This window comes from Chionomys nivalis, chromosome 3 (assembly GCF_950005125.1).
Source record: "Chionomys nivalis chromosome 3, mChiNiv1.1, whole genome shotgun sequence".
NCBI classification, from domain to species: Eukaryota; Metazoa; Chordata; class Mammalia; order Rodentia; family Cricetidae; genus Chionomys; species Chionomys nivalis.
Window position 1 is genome coordinate 60566210 of NC_080088.1, and position 14243 is coordinate 60580452.

Below are 14243 nucleotides of genomic sequence, written 5' to 3' on the forward strand. Positions count from 1 at the left end.
TCGGGTGTCTGGATTGCTCTGGGGTCACGGTGGTGGTGGTAGTGGTGGTGATGGTGAATTTTCTTTCCCTTTTGTTTATAATTTTCTGTTCATTTTTCCCCTTCTCTTCCCCCCCACTCGTTAAGAAAAGAACCCTACTGAAACCCTAGGTGACAAAAGGCATGCCTTCCGTTGCTACATTTGACCCACCACGGGACTCACTGGACTGGACTTCTATTTATATTGTATGAAGTTACTGATATATATATATATATTTTTTGATTGATACCCCAAAACGACCTTAGCACAAATGCCAGGCCTGGACAGGTCAGAGCCTGCTGCTTCTCCCAAAAGAAAGGGGATTTTTTTTTTTGGGTTGTCCATGGCAATTCCTCTGTACAGATTGTAACTTTTTATTTTTATTTCTCTCCTCCCCTGTCATTTTAATATATGTTCATGGTAATTTGTAAGATATTTCTTTTCCTTATTTTGATTGCAAAAACCCTTCTGGACACATTCCTGTATAAAGCATTTTGCACTATTTAAAGAAACCCATATGGATAAAGTCAGGTTGTGCAATATGATGAGGAGCCACAATGTTCATCATTGTACCTGTAATGTAACTAATAATTTTAAATGTACTATTTTAAATATGTAAAATAAATTTTCACCATGAGCATGTTTTAATGAGGTTAAAGACTAGTTGACCCTTTTTCCCCCATCTCATTATTCTCAGACTTTTGAGTGTGAAAATGATTTTTTTTTCCTTTTCTTTTCTTTGTTTTCTGGGTTGGTTGACTGTATTGGCAGTTTTTCCCTATATAAAAAGTGCCTTTGTTGCTAAACCTTGGACCCTGCCCTTTCCTCTAAACAACCCCCTCTGGATTTTCTCTGACTTCAGAGAAGGGGAACGATACAAAGTTGGTGCGACCGGAGGGTTCCCAGCAACAGGGTGACCTTGAGGTGCTGATGGCCTTGGGTGACTAGTGTAGGCGGTGTTAGCTTTTCCCACAGCTTCCCATGCTTCACAGACACCTGTGGGAGGATCCAAGGAGCTTCCATGAGGTGACAGAGCAGCGGCACCAGCAGAACCGCTCTGCTTTGGCCCTTCTCTGTCAGGAAACCAAAGCTACTGATGTCACCTGGCCTCTCCAGGTGACCACAGAAACCAGAAATGGCCCCTCGGTGAAATCAGCCCAGCCCGTTTTAGTGTAGAGATGTGCATTTCGGAAACCTTGGAGGGAAAGGCCACAGAGCCTGAGGTAGCAGAATCTCACAGAGGTACCTCTTAAAGGGCAGTACTCTAATTACCCAGACCCTGAGTCCACCTTCCTCCTCACCTTTGGATGTCTTGGTCGCAGGATGAAGGGGCAAAGAGAGTAGATAGGTGCACCCACTAGCCACTGGGTTTCTTACCAAGGGTTGGTGGCACTGGAGGTGAGAAGCTGACTGAATGTGGTATTGGTGTTTCTCAGCAAAGGCCACTCACTCCCCCTTCCCTGGGCCTGCATGACTACGGGGATCAGAACTGGTGATGGTGCCCAGGATAAATGTCACAGACTATGTCCACATCAGTCACTGGGTTTGTGGCCAAGAGATGGAAGCTCCCCAAACCACCATGGTGACGTGTTCTTCTGGGAAGAAGAATTTGAAATTGAACCCCTCCTGCCACTTGCGCTCCTCGGTACACTATTTTTAACATTTATTTCTCACCAAGCACACTTAGGAGCCCAGAGGTGGCAATAAGCAGGCATAACCCCCACCTGCGCACAAAAATAGTATGCCTCCTGCTCTGGAATCCTTTCCAGCAGGGACGTCCTTGATAATCCTGGGGAGTAGGGTGTGGATTTGGGAATAAAAGACAAGAGACAAAAGTCTGCATTCTAAGAGCGGTGTCCTCTAGGGTCTCGTCCATGTCTGATTCACTGGGGTAGAGGATTTGGAGCCTGAGGCTCTGGGAAGTCCTGGAGAGGTTCTGGTCAAGGCTGTGAGATGAGCTCTGGCCTTCAGGAGGACCCCACTTCCCACAGCATGCAAGAACACAATTGCGGGTGCATTTTTCCTCTTCAGGTTAATTGCTAAGGCGGGATGTTAGGTGGCAAATGTCTGCAGAACACCTACATTGGGTTCCTTAGGCTCCTGGTAGCCCTGGAGTACCGTGGATAAGGGGCTTGCTATTATAGTTTGAAGTATTTTTCTCCTAAATCTCACCCGCCTCTCCCTTCATGAAGGTTTTCTCCCTCAAGCCCTGTCTGCAGAGCCCCATATTTAACAAGGAAACACTGAAAGGGGAACACGGGACCCAGTCCGTGTAAGAACTAACTTCATGCAAACCCTGTAAGCATGAAAAGCAGCTGCTGCTTGGGTCCCTGATGCTGCTTACTTAGGTCTTGGCCTTTGCTGTCCTCGACTCTGACAGATGTGGGATTCCAGGGCTCTACTCTGAGCCTGTCCTCTGTAGCTGTGACCCCAAATCGGGACGATGTGAAAGAGCATTGCTACTGTCACCTCGCTTGGGCACACACTGGGACTTGCTCCAGCAGGGAAACTCTGGCACCTTTTAGAGGCTGACAGAGCCCTGGAGTCACAAGCACTGAGTAACATGGAGGACACAGGTTGAAACCCTGCCCTGAAGTATCCAGAGGTGGGAGGAAACTTTCTCAGAAGCCCTGGTGGTTCCCCAGTGCTTGACGGTACCACGCCCCAGACACAAATAACAACATGGGAACCTCAAAATCATTCTGTTGGGTCTTATTTACATATGAGGTATTATGGCTTGTTTTTACAGAATGAAATATATTTCCTTTATCTTTCCTATTCTGTACCCATTCCACCCTTCCCTATCCACTACGCCCTTGTCAAAACACCACCCCGATCCTTGAAGTCTTCATTGGATGATCAAAAATCTCTGAGTTTGGTGACCCGGTACCCATTTTCTCCAAATGCTGCACTTTACCTGGTACGCCTTTCAGGAAGTGTCAGAGTTATCCTCACGTTCAGCTGGAGGTGATGTCAGCCCCAGCCACTACATTAGCTGGCATGGAAGGTTCAGGGCCTGAAGCTGGCAGGGGCTTCACCAGAGCATCTCATCTGATAGACAATGGTGGTGAGCCCTCCCACCACCTCCCTCTGCCCTATCCTGCCATTTTGATTGGTGCATTTTTTGGTATAACAGGAAGTCATGTTCATGGCATACTCTACGCATGAGAAAGCGGGCAGAAGTGGAGAACACGGGTAAAAATGAAGCCACAGGGCCTCGTAAACCCAAGGATATTCTGGGCAACAGAGTCTCTGTTAAAGTGAGTAGGTATTCTGGACCTGGGTCCCTCTCATCTATTCCTTCCCTGAGGCATTATCACAGGCAGTTTGGGTGGGTGGAGATTGGTTACTTATTTATCTACTGCCAGTGTGGGGACCAAAGGGGAAGTAGTTTAGCAGGATTTTGCATGCAAGATCAATTTGTTCTTTATTTTTTATTTCTCCTGGCACCTTCAATTCAAGTAAGTACCTCTCGTTTCCTTTCTTTTTGTGATTAAGCAAGATGTTTTACCGCAAAATCATCTTGCATTCTTTTCTTAGAAATGCAAGATGCTTGGCTCATACTAAACGTCTCGAAGCTACCAGTAGCCTAGGATTGGGAACACATGCAGGTTACAGGCTCACCCTCCAAACCCCTGATCTTGCGAAGGCAGAGGTTTGGCACTTAAGGCTGCCGTGTCCTTAGTAAAGGTTCATTTCTTTTCCCCAGCATCACCTCTGAGCAATGTCCTCATATTCCCACTGTGCGTGGAAAGAATAGGGAGGCACACTGGTGAAGTCCTAGTTGGTTTGTAAATTATCTGTTACTTTGAACTCACCAACCATGAGTGTGGCAGACCCGGGGTTTCTCCCATCTGGAAGCAACGTGGATGTGCTCTCCCTGCTTAAGATGACCCCTCTGAAATGCTTTGCCTGGGGACAGTGAAAATCACACACTGACTATGTCCTAAGCGCTTTGCCTTCCCAAGCAAAAGAGCTACAAAACCTATTCTTTACCAGCCTTTTGGGGAAAAGAAAGTGGGAAGCCTGGCTTCGCGGGAGAGGCCAGTTTCATTCCAGCATTCAGGCTCCATTCGACACTCCCATTGCTCTTCCTGGTGTGATACACAGGTGTCCACAGTCCCAGCAAAAGCATGCCGCTGCCATGACTACCCACACTCCACCTGAAAAGCCCCCGGTTATTTCTCTGCCCCGTTTCCCATGTCCGTGCTTCTCTGACGTTCTCCTCTCTCCAGCCAGGCGACTGTGTTCTAACTGTGTTCTCTTTCTTCCCCTTCTCCATGCTGCCAACCCAGGAGACGAACAGTTCCGAGGAGTCTGAGTGTGATGATCTTGACCCTAATACTAGTATGGAGGTAGAAGCAGCTATGTTGTCCTATTTCCTACGATGATTGCCTTTTCCCGTGTGCTCTGTGACTCGCTAGAGTCCAGGATGCTCATGCTTCTGTAATGTTAGGGGAGTCTCAGGGTGTCCCGTCCAAGCTAAAGCAAAACAAAACAAAAGCTAAATTCACCTCAATTTGGGAAGGAAACTCTACTTTGGTATCTTTTTAAAAACAAAACCTTGTGTTTCTCTCAAATGCTTCCTTAATACTTTGGGAAGCTTTGGCTTTTTGTAGAAAATACCCAGCTTTATTATTTGAAACACAGAATGCGTTTTTTCATAGAAAACGGCCGTAATTGGTATTTGGTTCACAGCTGAAGGATAAGAGCCACTGGGTGGTTTTGTTTTGTTTTGTTTTTCTTCTTATGGTTTCCTCTATTTTCTTGCCTCTTCCCCTGTCCCCTTTTCTCTTCATCTTGATCCTCTGGGCTCTAGTCCTTCAGTGCTCTAGGTTTTTCTGGGTGACCTGGCTCCTCTTTACTGTGCACCTGGTTAAGAACAAAAGCAAGAAAGAATTAACGCTAAGGCTTCCTTTGCGCACACCCAGAGCCCAGGGCCAGTGGCTATGGTTTCCAAGTGAAGAACCCCACATAGCAGCCTCTCTCCTGGAGTCTTGGTCTAGCGACAGGGAGGCAGGAGCATATGGAAGGCCTTTCCCATGCCCCAGGTTTGCATGTATATGGGAGTTGGAACAGCACCCTGCCATCTTGAACCTCCATTGCCAAGTCTCTACATACGCACAGACCCTGGAGAATCAGCAAGCATGAGCTAGCTTGGCTTGCCATTTAAACTTTCAGAGTAGATTGAAATGTCTTTCTCAAAAAGACATTTTAGAATGTCATTTACATGGGATCTGTGTCCCTTCCCTAGCAACAGATTGAAATTACAGAATTCCTCTAATGCAAAATAATCTATAACAGTTTCATAAATGTATATAATGTATTTTTATCACATCTAACCCCTATTACTCCAAACCCTGCCTTACCAGTAATTCACCTTCCCATGTTTATGGTTTTTGTTTTATTCTTAAGTGCCCAGAGTTAATCTAGGGTTCCTCAGACGAGCAAGGGTGTGTTATTTACTGGAGCATGGGCACCCTGCCTACCAGTGACTGTACCACTGAAGAAAAAGAACAACCCCACTCCCACTACCCCCAGTGATGACAATAACTCCTCAGGGGAAGGGCCTTATGTGTCACCCCCCCCTCCTGATATAATGTTGTCAGTCCAGTCTTGTGCAGATAACCACAGCAATGACCATATCAAGTCCTCTGCCAGATCTTACAAGCATGGCTACAAACATAAATATTTAGAAGACACTGTGACAACATGTCCTTTTAGCATAACAACAGCAGTAGGTTCCCCTAAATCCTGATGTGTACCCCAAAGCTTTTCACCTACCTAGATAGCTTATTATTATTATTATTATTATTATTATTGACATAATCCCTAAGAAGCCACTTTCATATTATGAAAGCAACAGAAAACCCAAGAGAGACCATGCAGCCTAAGAACAAGTGTGTCAGCTGTGGAGGAAGCCGACTGAAGCGAACTGAGCTGAGAGGCTAGTGGTAGAAATGGGAGCTCTGCCAGAATAGAACGGTGTCCTGTGGGTGTGGGTTCTGCCACAGAAGCCAAGTCTGGCAGGTGTGGGCCAGTAAAGCACTCCAGTGTGGGAGGAAGTGGTGATGGCATTCACAGCTTAAACGTATCTGAGCGACAGGGGAGCCAGGGGATTCCTGACCCTCTTGGCTCTCATTTCATAGGAGAGTCAACTGCATGCGTGGGTCCCACACCGGCCAATGTTTAGATACAAGTGGCACTTTTATCACCGCGCCTAGATGTTGCTGGCATATACTGGAGGAGTCAGTTAAATGGAGAGGAAGGCCAGGGGAGAGGAGGGGAGGATCCAGGTATCTGTATTCCAGAATGACATTCCCACACTGCGAAAGAAGAGGTGGATACAGAGGGAAGTGCTGGTTGTCATCCACTGAGAAAGTTAATTGGTCTAGTCAGATGCTCCGTAGCCACTTACATAAGGTGTGTGTGTGTGTGCGACCTTAGCCCTGCTTACAAGTTGAACCCATTTTTAATGTTCTAAATATTCTAACATGTGTATTCTCTTTGTGGACTGAGTGAGATGGGCCCCTAGGAAGTGCTACTAGCCACCCATGCAAAGACATCAGGATGTTCTTGGTTGCAGAAGAAAGCCCCGAAGCGTGCCACTAGGTGAACACAAAGTTTTTAAAGGCGATAACTAGGGTGCAAAGCTTCCCGTAGGCAGAAAGTTCAGCTAGCACATCCCCTCGAGGGGGGATATGATTGGAGGCTATGAATATGCTGGTGGCCCCAGCAAGCCCAAAGCAGTTGTCCCACAGTCCTTGGCCGTCCATACTCACCCTCCCAAGCGTCCATGAGCTTTCTGTCATCTCGGATGCTGGCTTGGCCTCTTCAGATACAAAGAGCAAGCGGGATCTTGAACCTCAAGCTGCTAAGCGTAAGGGGTCTGGAAATGGAACGTCATTGCAGCAAAGATGGCAGAAGAACGTGGCTGCTAGTGCATGCTGAAGACCGGTTGAATCCAGATGGCTGCACCTCCTCCAGAAAGCCTCTTGCAGCAAAGGTTTGGGGCCTCTTTCCAAAGTCCCGCAGGTCCAACCTCACCTTGTCTTTTGGATGTGTATTCTATTCTCGGTGAGCTGAACAGCTGCCCCACCAGTCTATACTCTGCCTCTGTTCCTGGGACCCCGAAACCTGGCACTGTGCACCCATGTGCTTGCTCCAAGCCTGGTCTCCAAATGTGATGTCCCGCCCTGCTGACTTCATCTCAGAGCACACTGTGAACAGGCTCCTCTGCCTCCGTGAGAATGACGGCACCAAAGCATCTTCTCCCTTCTCTCAAATGGGGAGTGTGTTCCTTTAAGAACAGTTTCCTATCCAAGCATGTATTTGCCTTTTCACAGAACTTTAAGAAGACACAGGCTGACCTTGAGAGCGGTTTAAGAGGAGAGTCAAGCACACCAAATCCTCAAATTCACCTAGCCACCTAGTGTTAAGAGAGACTGTTCATAGCTTTTCATTCCCCTGTCAGCCAGTGCTTGTGGATAGTCACACACACACACACATACACACACCAGCACTGCAGGCCATACCACCAGCCACAGCAAGACTGGCACAAGGTCCCTGCAGTCCCCTCTCAACCTGACTGTCCATCTGGCACCAGACCGCATGGGGAACTACTTTAAAAATGAATGCCTGCAGTTTAGCTTCTCCTTGTACTCCTGGGGAGAAGGGGAAGTGTGCAGAAATTTACATGCAAAAAACATCCAAATGAGGATAAAAATGAAACGCTGGGACCTCTTGGGAACAGCTCTCTCGCGCTCTCTCTCTCTCTCTCCCTCTCTCTCTCTCTCTCACACACACACACAGCTCACAGCTTAGACTGATGACGGCCGTATCTAGGCTTAGAGCCACATGGCTGCCTGCCAGCTTCTTCAGTCCCATGACCACCCGGTGTCCACAAGTGACACTCCAGGCTAGAGCCAGGACTCAAGTACCCAGGCCCAGCACCTGCCCCCAGCCAGGGCCTGTCTCAAGAGATCTTCACTCTCTCTGACCAGGGCTGTTCCCTTAGGACTCACAGCCTATGCCAGGAGGTCCCACGTTCATCCCGTCCGTCCGTAAACCTCTGAAAAGCTGGGGACCTCATCCCTGGGTTTTCACAGATGCTCGGCCCCACATTGCCCCCCGCTGCCTGAATCCATCAATGGGGCTGAAAAGTCTGAACCGATTTCCAGACTCGGGCCTTTATCTCCAAGGATCAGAATCCTCAGCCCAGTTCTTGCATCAAACCCAATTAATTGCATGCATTTTAATTTCTTTAATAAAGCTCCATAGCCCGCTTAGCAGAGGTCAGTCTATCCGAGTGAGAAGCTGTGATTCCAGAAAGACCCTGCCCATCCCAGCCACTACAGACTCTGGCCTCTTTCAGCTGCCAGCTGCCAGCTAGGTGGCCTTGGGAGCTCACACGTCCCCTAAGCATTGTGGAGAAGGGCTCTGAAGGTGCCAAACCAAGGCACTTGAAAACAGGAGGCTAATTGGGGAGGATATTTCTAATCAGGGTAAAAATAACATTTTCAAGAGAGCCCTGGGAAGTTGGAGCTAGCCTATGCTCTCACCGACTCTTTACCGCTTTGCATGGGTGTGTCATGATGAGCATCCTTACTATGGAGTTCAGTGTGGAGCTCAGTGATCCCTTCGCGATCTTGTGCATCCTTACTATGGAGCTCAGTGATGGGGAATCCCTTCGCCATGTTGTGCAGCCATCACCACCCTTCATTTCCGGAACTTTGCCATAACCTCAAACATGCTGTGTGCCCACTAAACAACAGCCCCTGTCCCGCCCCCCATCTCCCATCTCCCTGGCTCTTTTCCTTTTTAAAACAGGGAGTTGAAATACAAAAAGATTAACCTGGGGCTGCAGAGATGGCTCAGCAGTTGATCCAGAGGACCTGGGTTTGATTCCCAGCACCCACATGGTGGCTCACAACAACTCACAACACCAGCTCCAGGGGATCTGATGCCCTCTTCTGACCTCTGTGGGCACCAGGCATGAATGTGGCACACACAGACACATACATACGCACATGCAGGCAAACATGCACACATATCAAACAATTTCTAAGCGGTAATTTTCAGTTCAAAAAATGAGCAGCTAGGAGTAGGCAGAGGGCTCAGCCAATAGTGCTCGCTGTGCACGTACGAGGACCAGCATCATAGGAAAAGTGGAGCAAGGGCATCCTAGGGTAGCAGACTATCCCTGGGTCTGCTGGCCAACCAGTCTAGCTGCATCTGTGGAGAATAACTGAGAAGGACTCGCAGTATTGGCCTCTGGCTTCCACATACATCTACACAGATGCTGCCCGTGGACATGTGTACACTTACACACTGATTTTAAAAAAGAAAACCAGAAGATGCCCTGAGGCAGTCGTTCGCTTTCCCTGATTCGCTTTCCCTGACCATTCTTCCCCCATCAGTTGAGAAGACCCCATTTCCAGGCCGGCTTTAATCTAAAGCACAGGTCCTGGGGGCCGAGAAGGCCTGTTTTCCACTGCCAGTCCCCTTGTGTGAGGGTGCTGCTCCTTCTGACTTCCCAGAGCTGATCTGTGACAGAAACAGAAGCCGCACAAAGGCAATGGGACCAAACCGTAGTCAGAAAACCTGAACTCTGGATCCTGGCACCTATGTGACCTTGGGCCAGTTAGCTTTCCTGAGCTCTGGGTTTCTCTGCAGGCGACTCACAGTCCCTAGTGTGCAGGCCTGTGGATACTGACATGTAGCCCTCTGGACACCACATAGGGGTGATATCAGGGGAGTTGGCTCTGGACCACATCTGCCTCCCAAAGCACTGAGACCATGGCAGAACAAACTGGAAGAAATGCTGTCTGCTATTGAGCGGTGGTGGGAATGGCAATCGAGGTGAGCACCTCAGGTTCCAGGAACCGGATGAGTGTTCTGAACTGGCACATCTCCCCCCACACACCACCAAAGAACACAATTCCAGGTCCCAGCTGCCCAAGCCTTGAAGAACTAGCCTGTTTGCTCCTGCCTCAGACACTCTGGCATCCTCATCCCAGCTTCAGAATAACCTGGCCACGCAGATGAAACGTCTGCACACCAGTCGGGCGGCCGACCTCCTGGCGCTGCCAGTAGGTTTCCACTGAAGCCTGTTTTTGTATTTTAATAACAGAATTAATGAAAAGAACTCTTGAAAGGAAAAGAAAGTGGAGTGTCGCATTCCTCTCATTTTGACAAAACATTTGCTTTGTAAGGTATCTGATGGACTTGGCAGCCAGACACTCTCTTCCTGCCCAGATTTGTCCTGGCTCCCTATAAGGACTGATGGAAGCTTGCTGCCGAGGAAGGGACCTTAGCTGAGGCAAGGCAGCCCTCCCTCCATGCTGTGCTCTGTTTGGCCATCAGGGGAGAAACGGTCTCCTAGCTGTGATAGCTTTGTCCCTGACGAGTTCCCAAGAAAAGGAAGAGCTTAGCCACACAGCGCCCGGGGGTCTCTGTCCTTGTTCCTTCAGCCCTGACGCTCTGGGCCAGAGATGAGGCTGAAGATGGTGGTGACAGGAGTGTGTGGGAGAGGAGGCCAGTCAGTCATGGTGGCCAGGAAACAGGCATGGAGAATGTCCACACTAGAGGGCTGTCTCCTTTTTTCCTTTTTATTCAGTCTGTCATTCAACAGGCTATGGGTTGGTGGCACCCACATTCAGAGCAGGTACCCCTGTCACCACCTCTCTGCAAATGCCCTCACAGACATGGCTAGAGTTGTGCTTATAAATCTCCCGGGCACTTCTCTATCCAAGTTGACAGTAAGCATTAGCAACCACCTCTCAGCAGGGAGTGGTGGCCCACACCTTTAGTCCCTCACTCGCGTGGCAGAGGCAGGTGGATCTCTGTGAGTTCAAAGTGAGCCTGGTCTAAACTGAGTTCCAGGACAGCCAGGGCTACACAGAGAGACCCGTCTCAAAACAAACAAACAAACAACAACAAACCAATAAAACTAAAAAAAAATCAAAACCAATCACCTCTCCCAGAAGTAGGTTCAGAGAAATAAGATCACACAGCCAGAGAGAGGAGGCCTTGCTACTGACCTGTGCCCTCCTCACCTTGACCTACATCCATCAGGAAGTCTGGATGCAGAGGCTCAGGCCCCTCCTTGTTGCACATCTGCTCGTAGGAGGAGAATTTCTTCTTCAACAACTTTTATGATCCCTTGGCTTCTGGGGTAAACGCCGGACTTTGGGCACACCCTCTCCCAGTGACTCAGGAGCACAGCCATTGCAGCCGGGGAAGCTGAGTCTAGTTGGCATTAGTTGGTTTCTTGGGCCGGCATCGCTCGTTGTGCTGTTAGTCATGTGTTTCCTGAGCCACCTCACCCGAGTCTGAAGGCCTAGCCCATTTCATTATGCTGTATACACCTATAAGGCTACAAATGCCATTGACCTAGGAGTTGCCCCGAGAATGCAGCATTAGAAGAAACGAAGCCACCACTCCCATTCACCTCTTTACACAAACATTCACGTTCCGTCAAAGTTCACCTACAAGCTCAGGGAGCATTCCTCAATGAGTCCCAAGGCAAATCTCAGGGAAAAAAAAATCAAGAAATCAATACCACATATACAGACTAAGTTCTCCAACTACAAAGATGATGGAAGAAAGAAAGAAAAAAGAGAGAAAGAAGGAAGGAAGGAAGGAAGGAAGGAAGGAAGGAAGGAAGGAAGAAAGAAAGAAAGAAAGAAAGAAAGAAAGAAAGAAAGAAAGAAAGAAAGAAAGAAAGAAAGAAAGAGAAAAGAAAGGATTTGGAGGGAACTAGAGAGGTGGGATCTGGAGTTTGAACCTATGTCAGGCAACTTAAACTCCCTGTAACTCCAGCTCCAGGGCACCTGCATTCACGTGCATATCACATAGACACACACACACACTTATAAAAATAAATCTTTTTAAAAATGATTTGAGGGGCTGGAGAGAAGGCTTGGTGTTTAAGAACACTGGCTGCTCTTCTAGAGGTCTGAGTTCAACTCCAAGTACCCACTTGGAAGCTCACAGACTTCTGTGTGATCTGATGCCCTCTTCTGGTCTGCAGATGTAGGTGCAAACAAAACATCAATATACATAAAATGAACAAATCTTTAAAATAATGATTTGACTGAGTGGTGGTGCATGCCTTATAATCCCAGCACTCAGGAGGCAGAGACAGGCAGATCTCCGATTCAAGACCAGCCTGATATACAGACCGAGTTCCAGGCCAGCCTGTCTAATAAATAAATAAATAAAAACAACAACAACAAATGGTTTAAAGTCAGGCCGCTCACAACCTACTCTAACTCCGGCTCCAGCACCCTCTTCTAGAGTTCACAGGCTGCAACACCGGCATAAGTAAAAACATTTCCATTGCAGTTGGTCCAGAGAGAAATCATAGTCCCAGGAAAAACTGGCTGGGGCTGGAGAATGACTTAGCTGTTCAGAGCAAGTCCTGCTCCTGCAGAAGACCTGAGTTCTCAGCACTCACACTGGGCAGCTCTCAACTGCCTGTCACTCCAGTTCCAGGGGAGCCAGTACCCTCTCCTGGCCTATACAGATACCACACACACACACGCATACACACATACACACACACACATGCATACACACACACGCATACACACACACATACATACAGAGAGAGAGAGAGAGAGACAGAGAGAGAGAGAGAGAGAGAGAGAGAGAGAGAGAGAGAGAGAGAGAGAGATTTAAAAAAAAAAATACCTGGACCTGAATGCCAATAAAATCCTTGGGAAAACCCAAGTTGTTGCTTCTTGGGACTGTGTTGCATTTGTACTTTTAAAAAATGTATTTAAATTTATTTTTATTTTATGTGTATGAGTGTTTTGCCCATATGTATGTCTGGTACCCAAGGAGACCAGAAGAGGACATCAGATCCCCTGGAACTGAAGTAACAGACGTTTGTAAGCACATAGGTGCTGGTGCTGAGAATTGAACCCAGGTCCTCTGGAAGAGCAGTCAGTGCTCTTAACCACTTAGCTAGCTTGCCAATGCTTCATCTGCATTTTTAAATTACAGCTTCTTTAATGTTCACTGAGAAACAGGAATACCATTAAGAAACTGGAAAACGGTAGTCAGGCAGTGGTGGCACACCCATTTAATTCCAGCACTCAGGAGGCAGAGACAGAGGGATCTCTGTGAGTTCGAGCCAGCCTAGTCTATAGAGCAAGTTCCAGGACAGTCAGAACTACACAGAGAAACCCTGTTTAAAAAGAGAGAGAGAAAGAGAGAGAAAGGAAAGGAAAATGGAAAAATGTTTGCTGCAGTCAGATTGAAATAATGAATAGTTAAACCTTTAAATCAGAAACCATACCCAACTCCAGGACCACACTCACAAGAAAAAGTTCAGAAAATTTTGTTTTGCACTGAGGGTAGAATCCAGGACCTCACACGTACGAGGCAAGTGCTCTAAGACTCTGCTATAGCCTCAGTCCAGGAAGTATTATCTTTTTAATATCTGTTTACTTTCTAACTAAATATTACCTAAATCCCTTTCCTTCCCTGCGCTCAGATTAGCTTGAAGCAAACATAGAGCAGATAGGGCTGGAGGTATGCAGTGTAGGATTTTGTGTCACCCGGGTAGCTCTAGATGGTTGGGGGCATCCAGTGTGAGTCTCCTTCAGTCATCTTTATCCGGTACCACATGGAGCTTACATGTGCTTTGGGATTGGGTGATAGGGGATTTAGAAAAACTGGTTTTCCAGACAGAATCTCACCTCTTGGAGTCAGACTCTTCGGCCCTAACTGGTAAGGAAAACAAGACTCCAGCTCTCTTCAAACTCGGCTTGGTGGGTTTGACCTGTAACATTTCCCCTGGCTTCGCTGCATTTTGAAGAAAAAAAAACCCAGAAGAAGGAACTAAACTGTTTAGCGAGTCGTTCTTATGGCCTCAGGGAAACCCTGCTCCCTGCTGCCCTCTGCTGGTCAAATAAAACCAGATTCCCCAGCGGTCCATCTCTCCCTCTACCCGACCGCGCCCCCCACCCCACACACACACTTTACCCAGCATTCCCTCTCTCCTGCATCTCTCAGAGCGAGACCATGTACATTACGTATGAACAGCATCTGTTTCCTCCACAACCATTTTTATTCACATTCCAGTTCTCCGTGGCTTCCCACCCATCCCTTCATGATGACTGCCCACGTTTGTAAGGGAAGGGAACGTTCAATTTCGAGAAACATCTGAGACATGGTTAGAACTTCAGGTCCATGCTCGCACCAACATCGGCCAC

At 47.8% G+C, this 14243-nt stretch overlaps 1 protein-coding gene across 14 annotated transcripts in view; it reads left to right on the forward strand.

Moving 5' to 3' along the window:
• Positions 1–14243, forward strand: part of Kalrn (kalirin RhoGEF kinase) — a 615547-nt gene that overhangs the window by 574999 nt on the left and 26305 nt on the right. For 11 of the 14 annotated variants that reach the window (XM_057764996.1, XM_057764997.1, XM_057765000.1 and 8 more), the window contains 2 exons: positions 3155–3278; positions 4314–4373. In XM_057764996.1, the coding sequence (XP_057620979.1) occupies positions 3155–3278; positions 4314–4373 (184 nt within the window). Of the gene's footprint in view, positions 1–125; positions 742–3154; positions 3279–4313; positions 4374–14243 lie in introns of those variants that run through there. The other 3 variants (XM_057765005.1, XM_057765009.1, XM_057765006.1) reach the window with 2 other exon arrangements.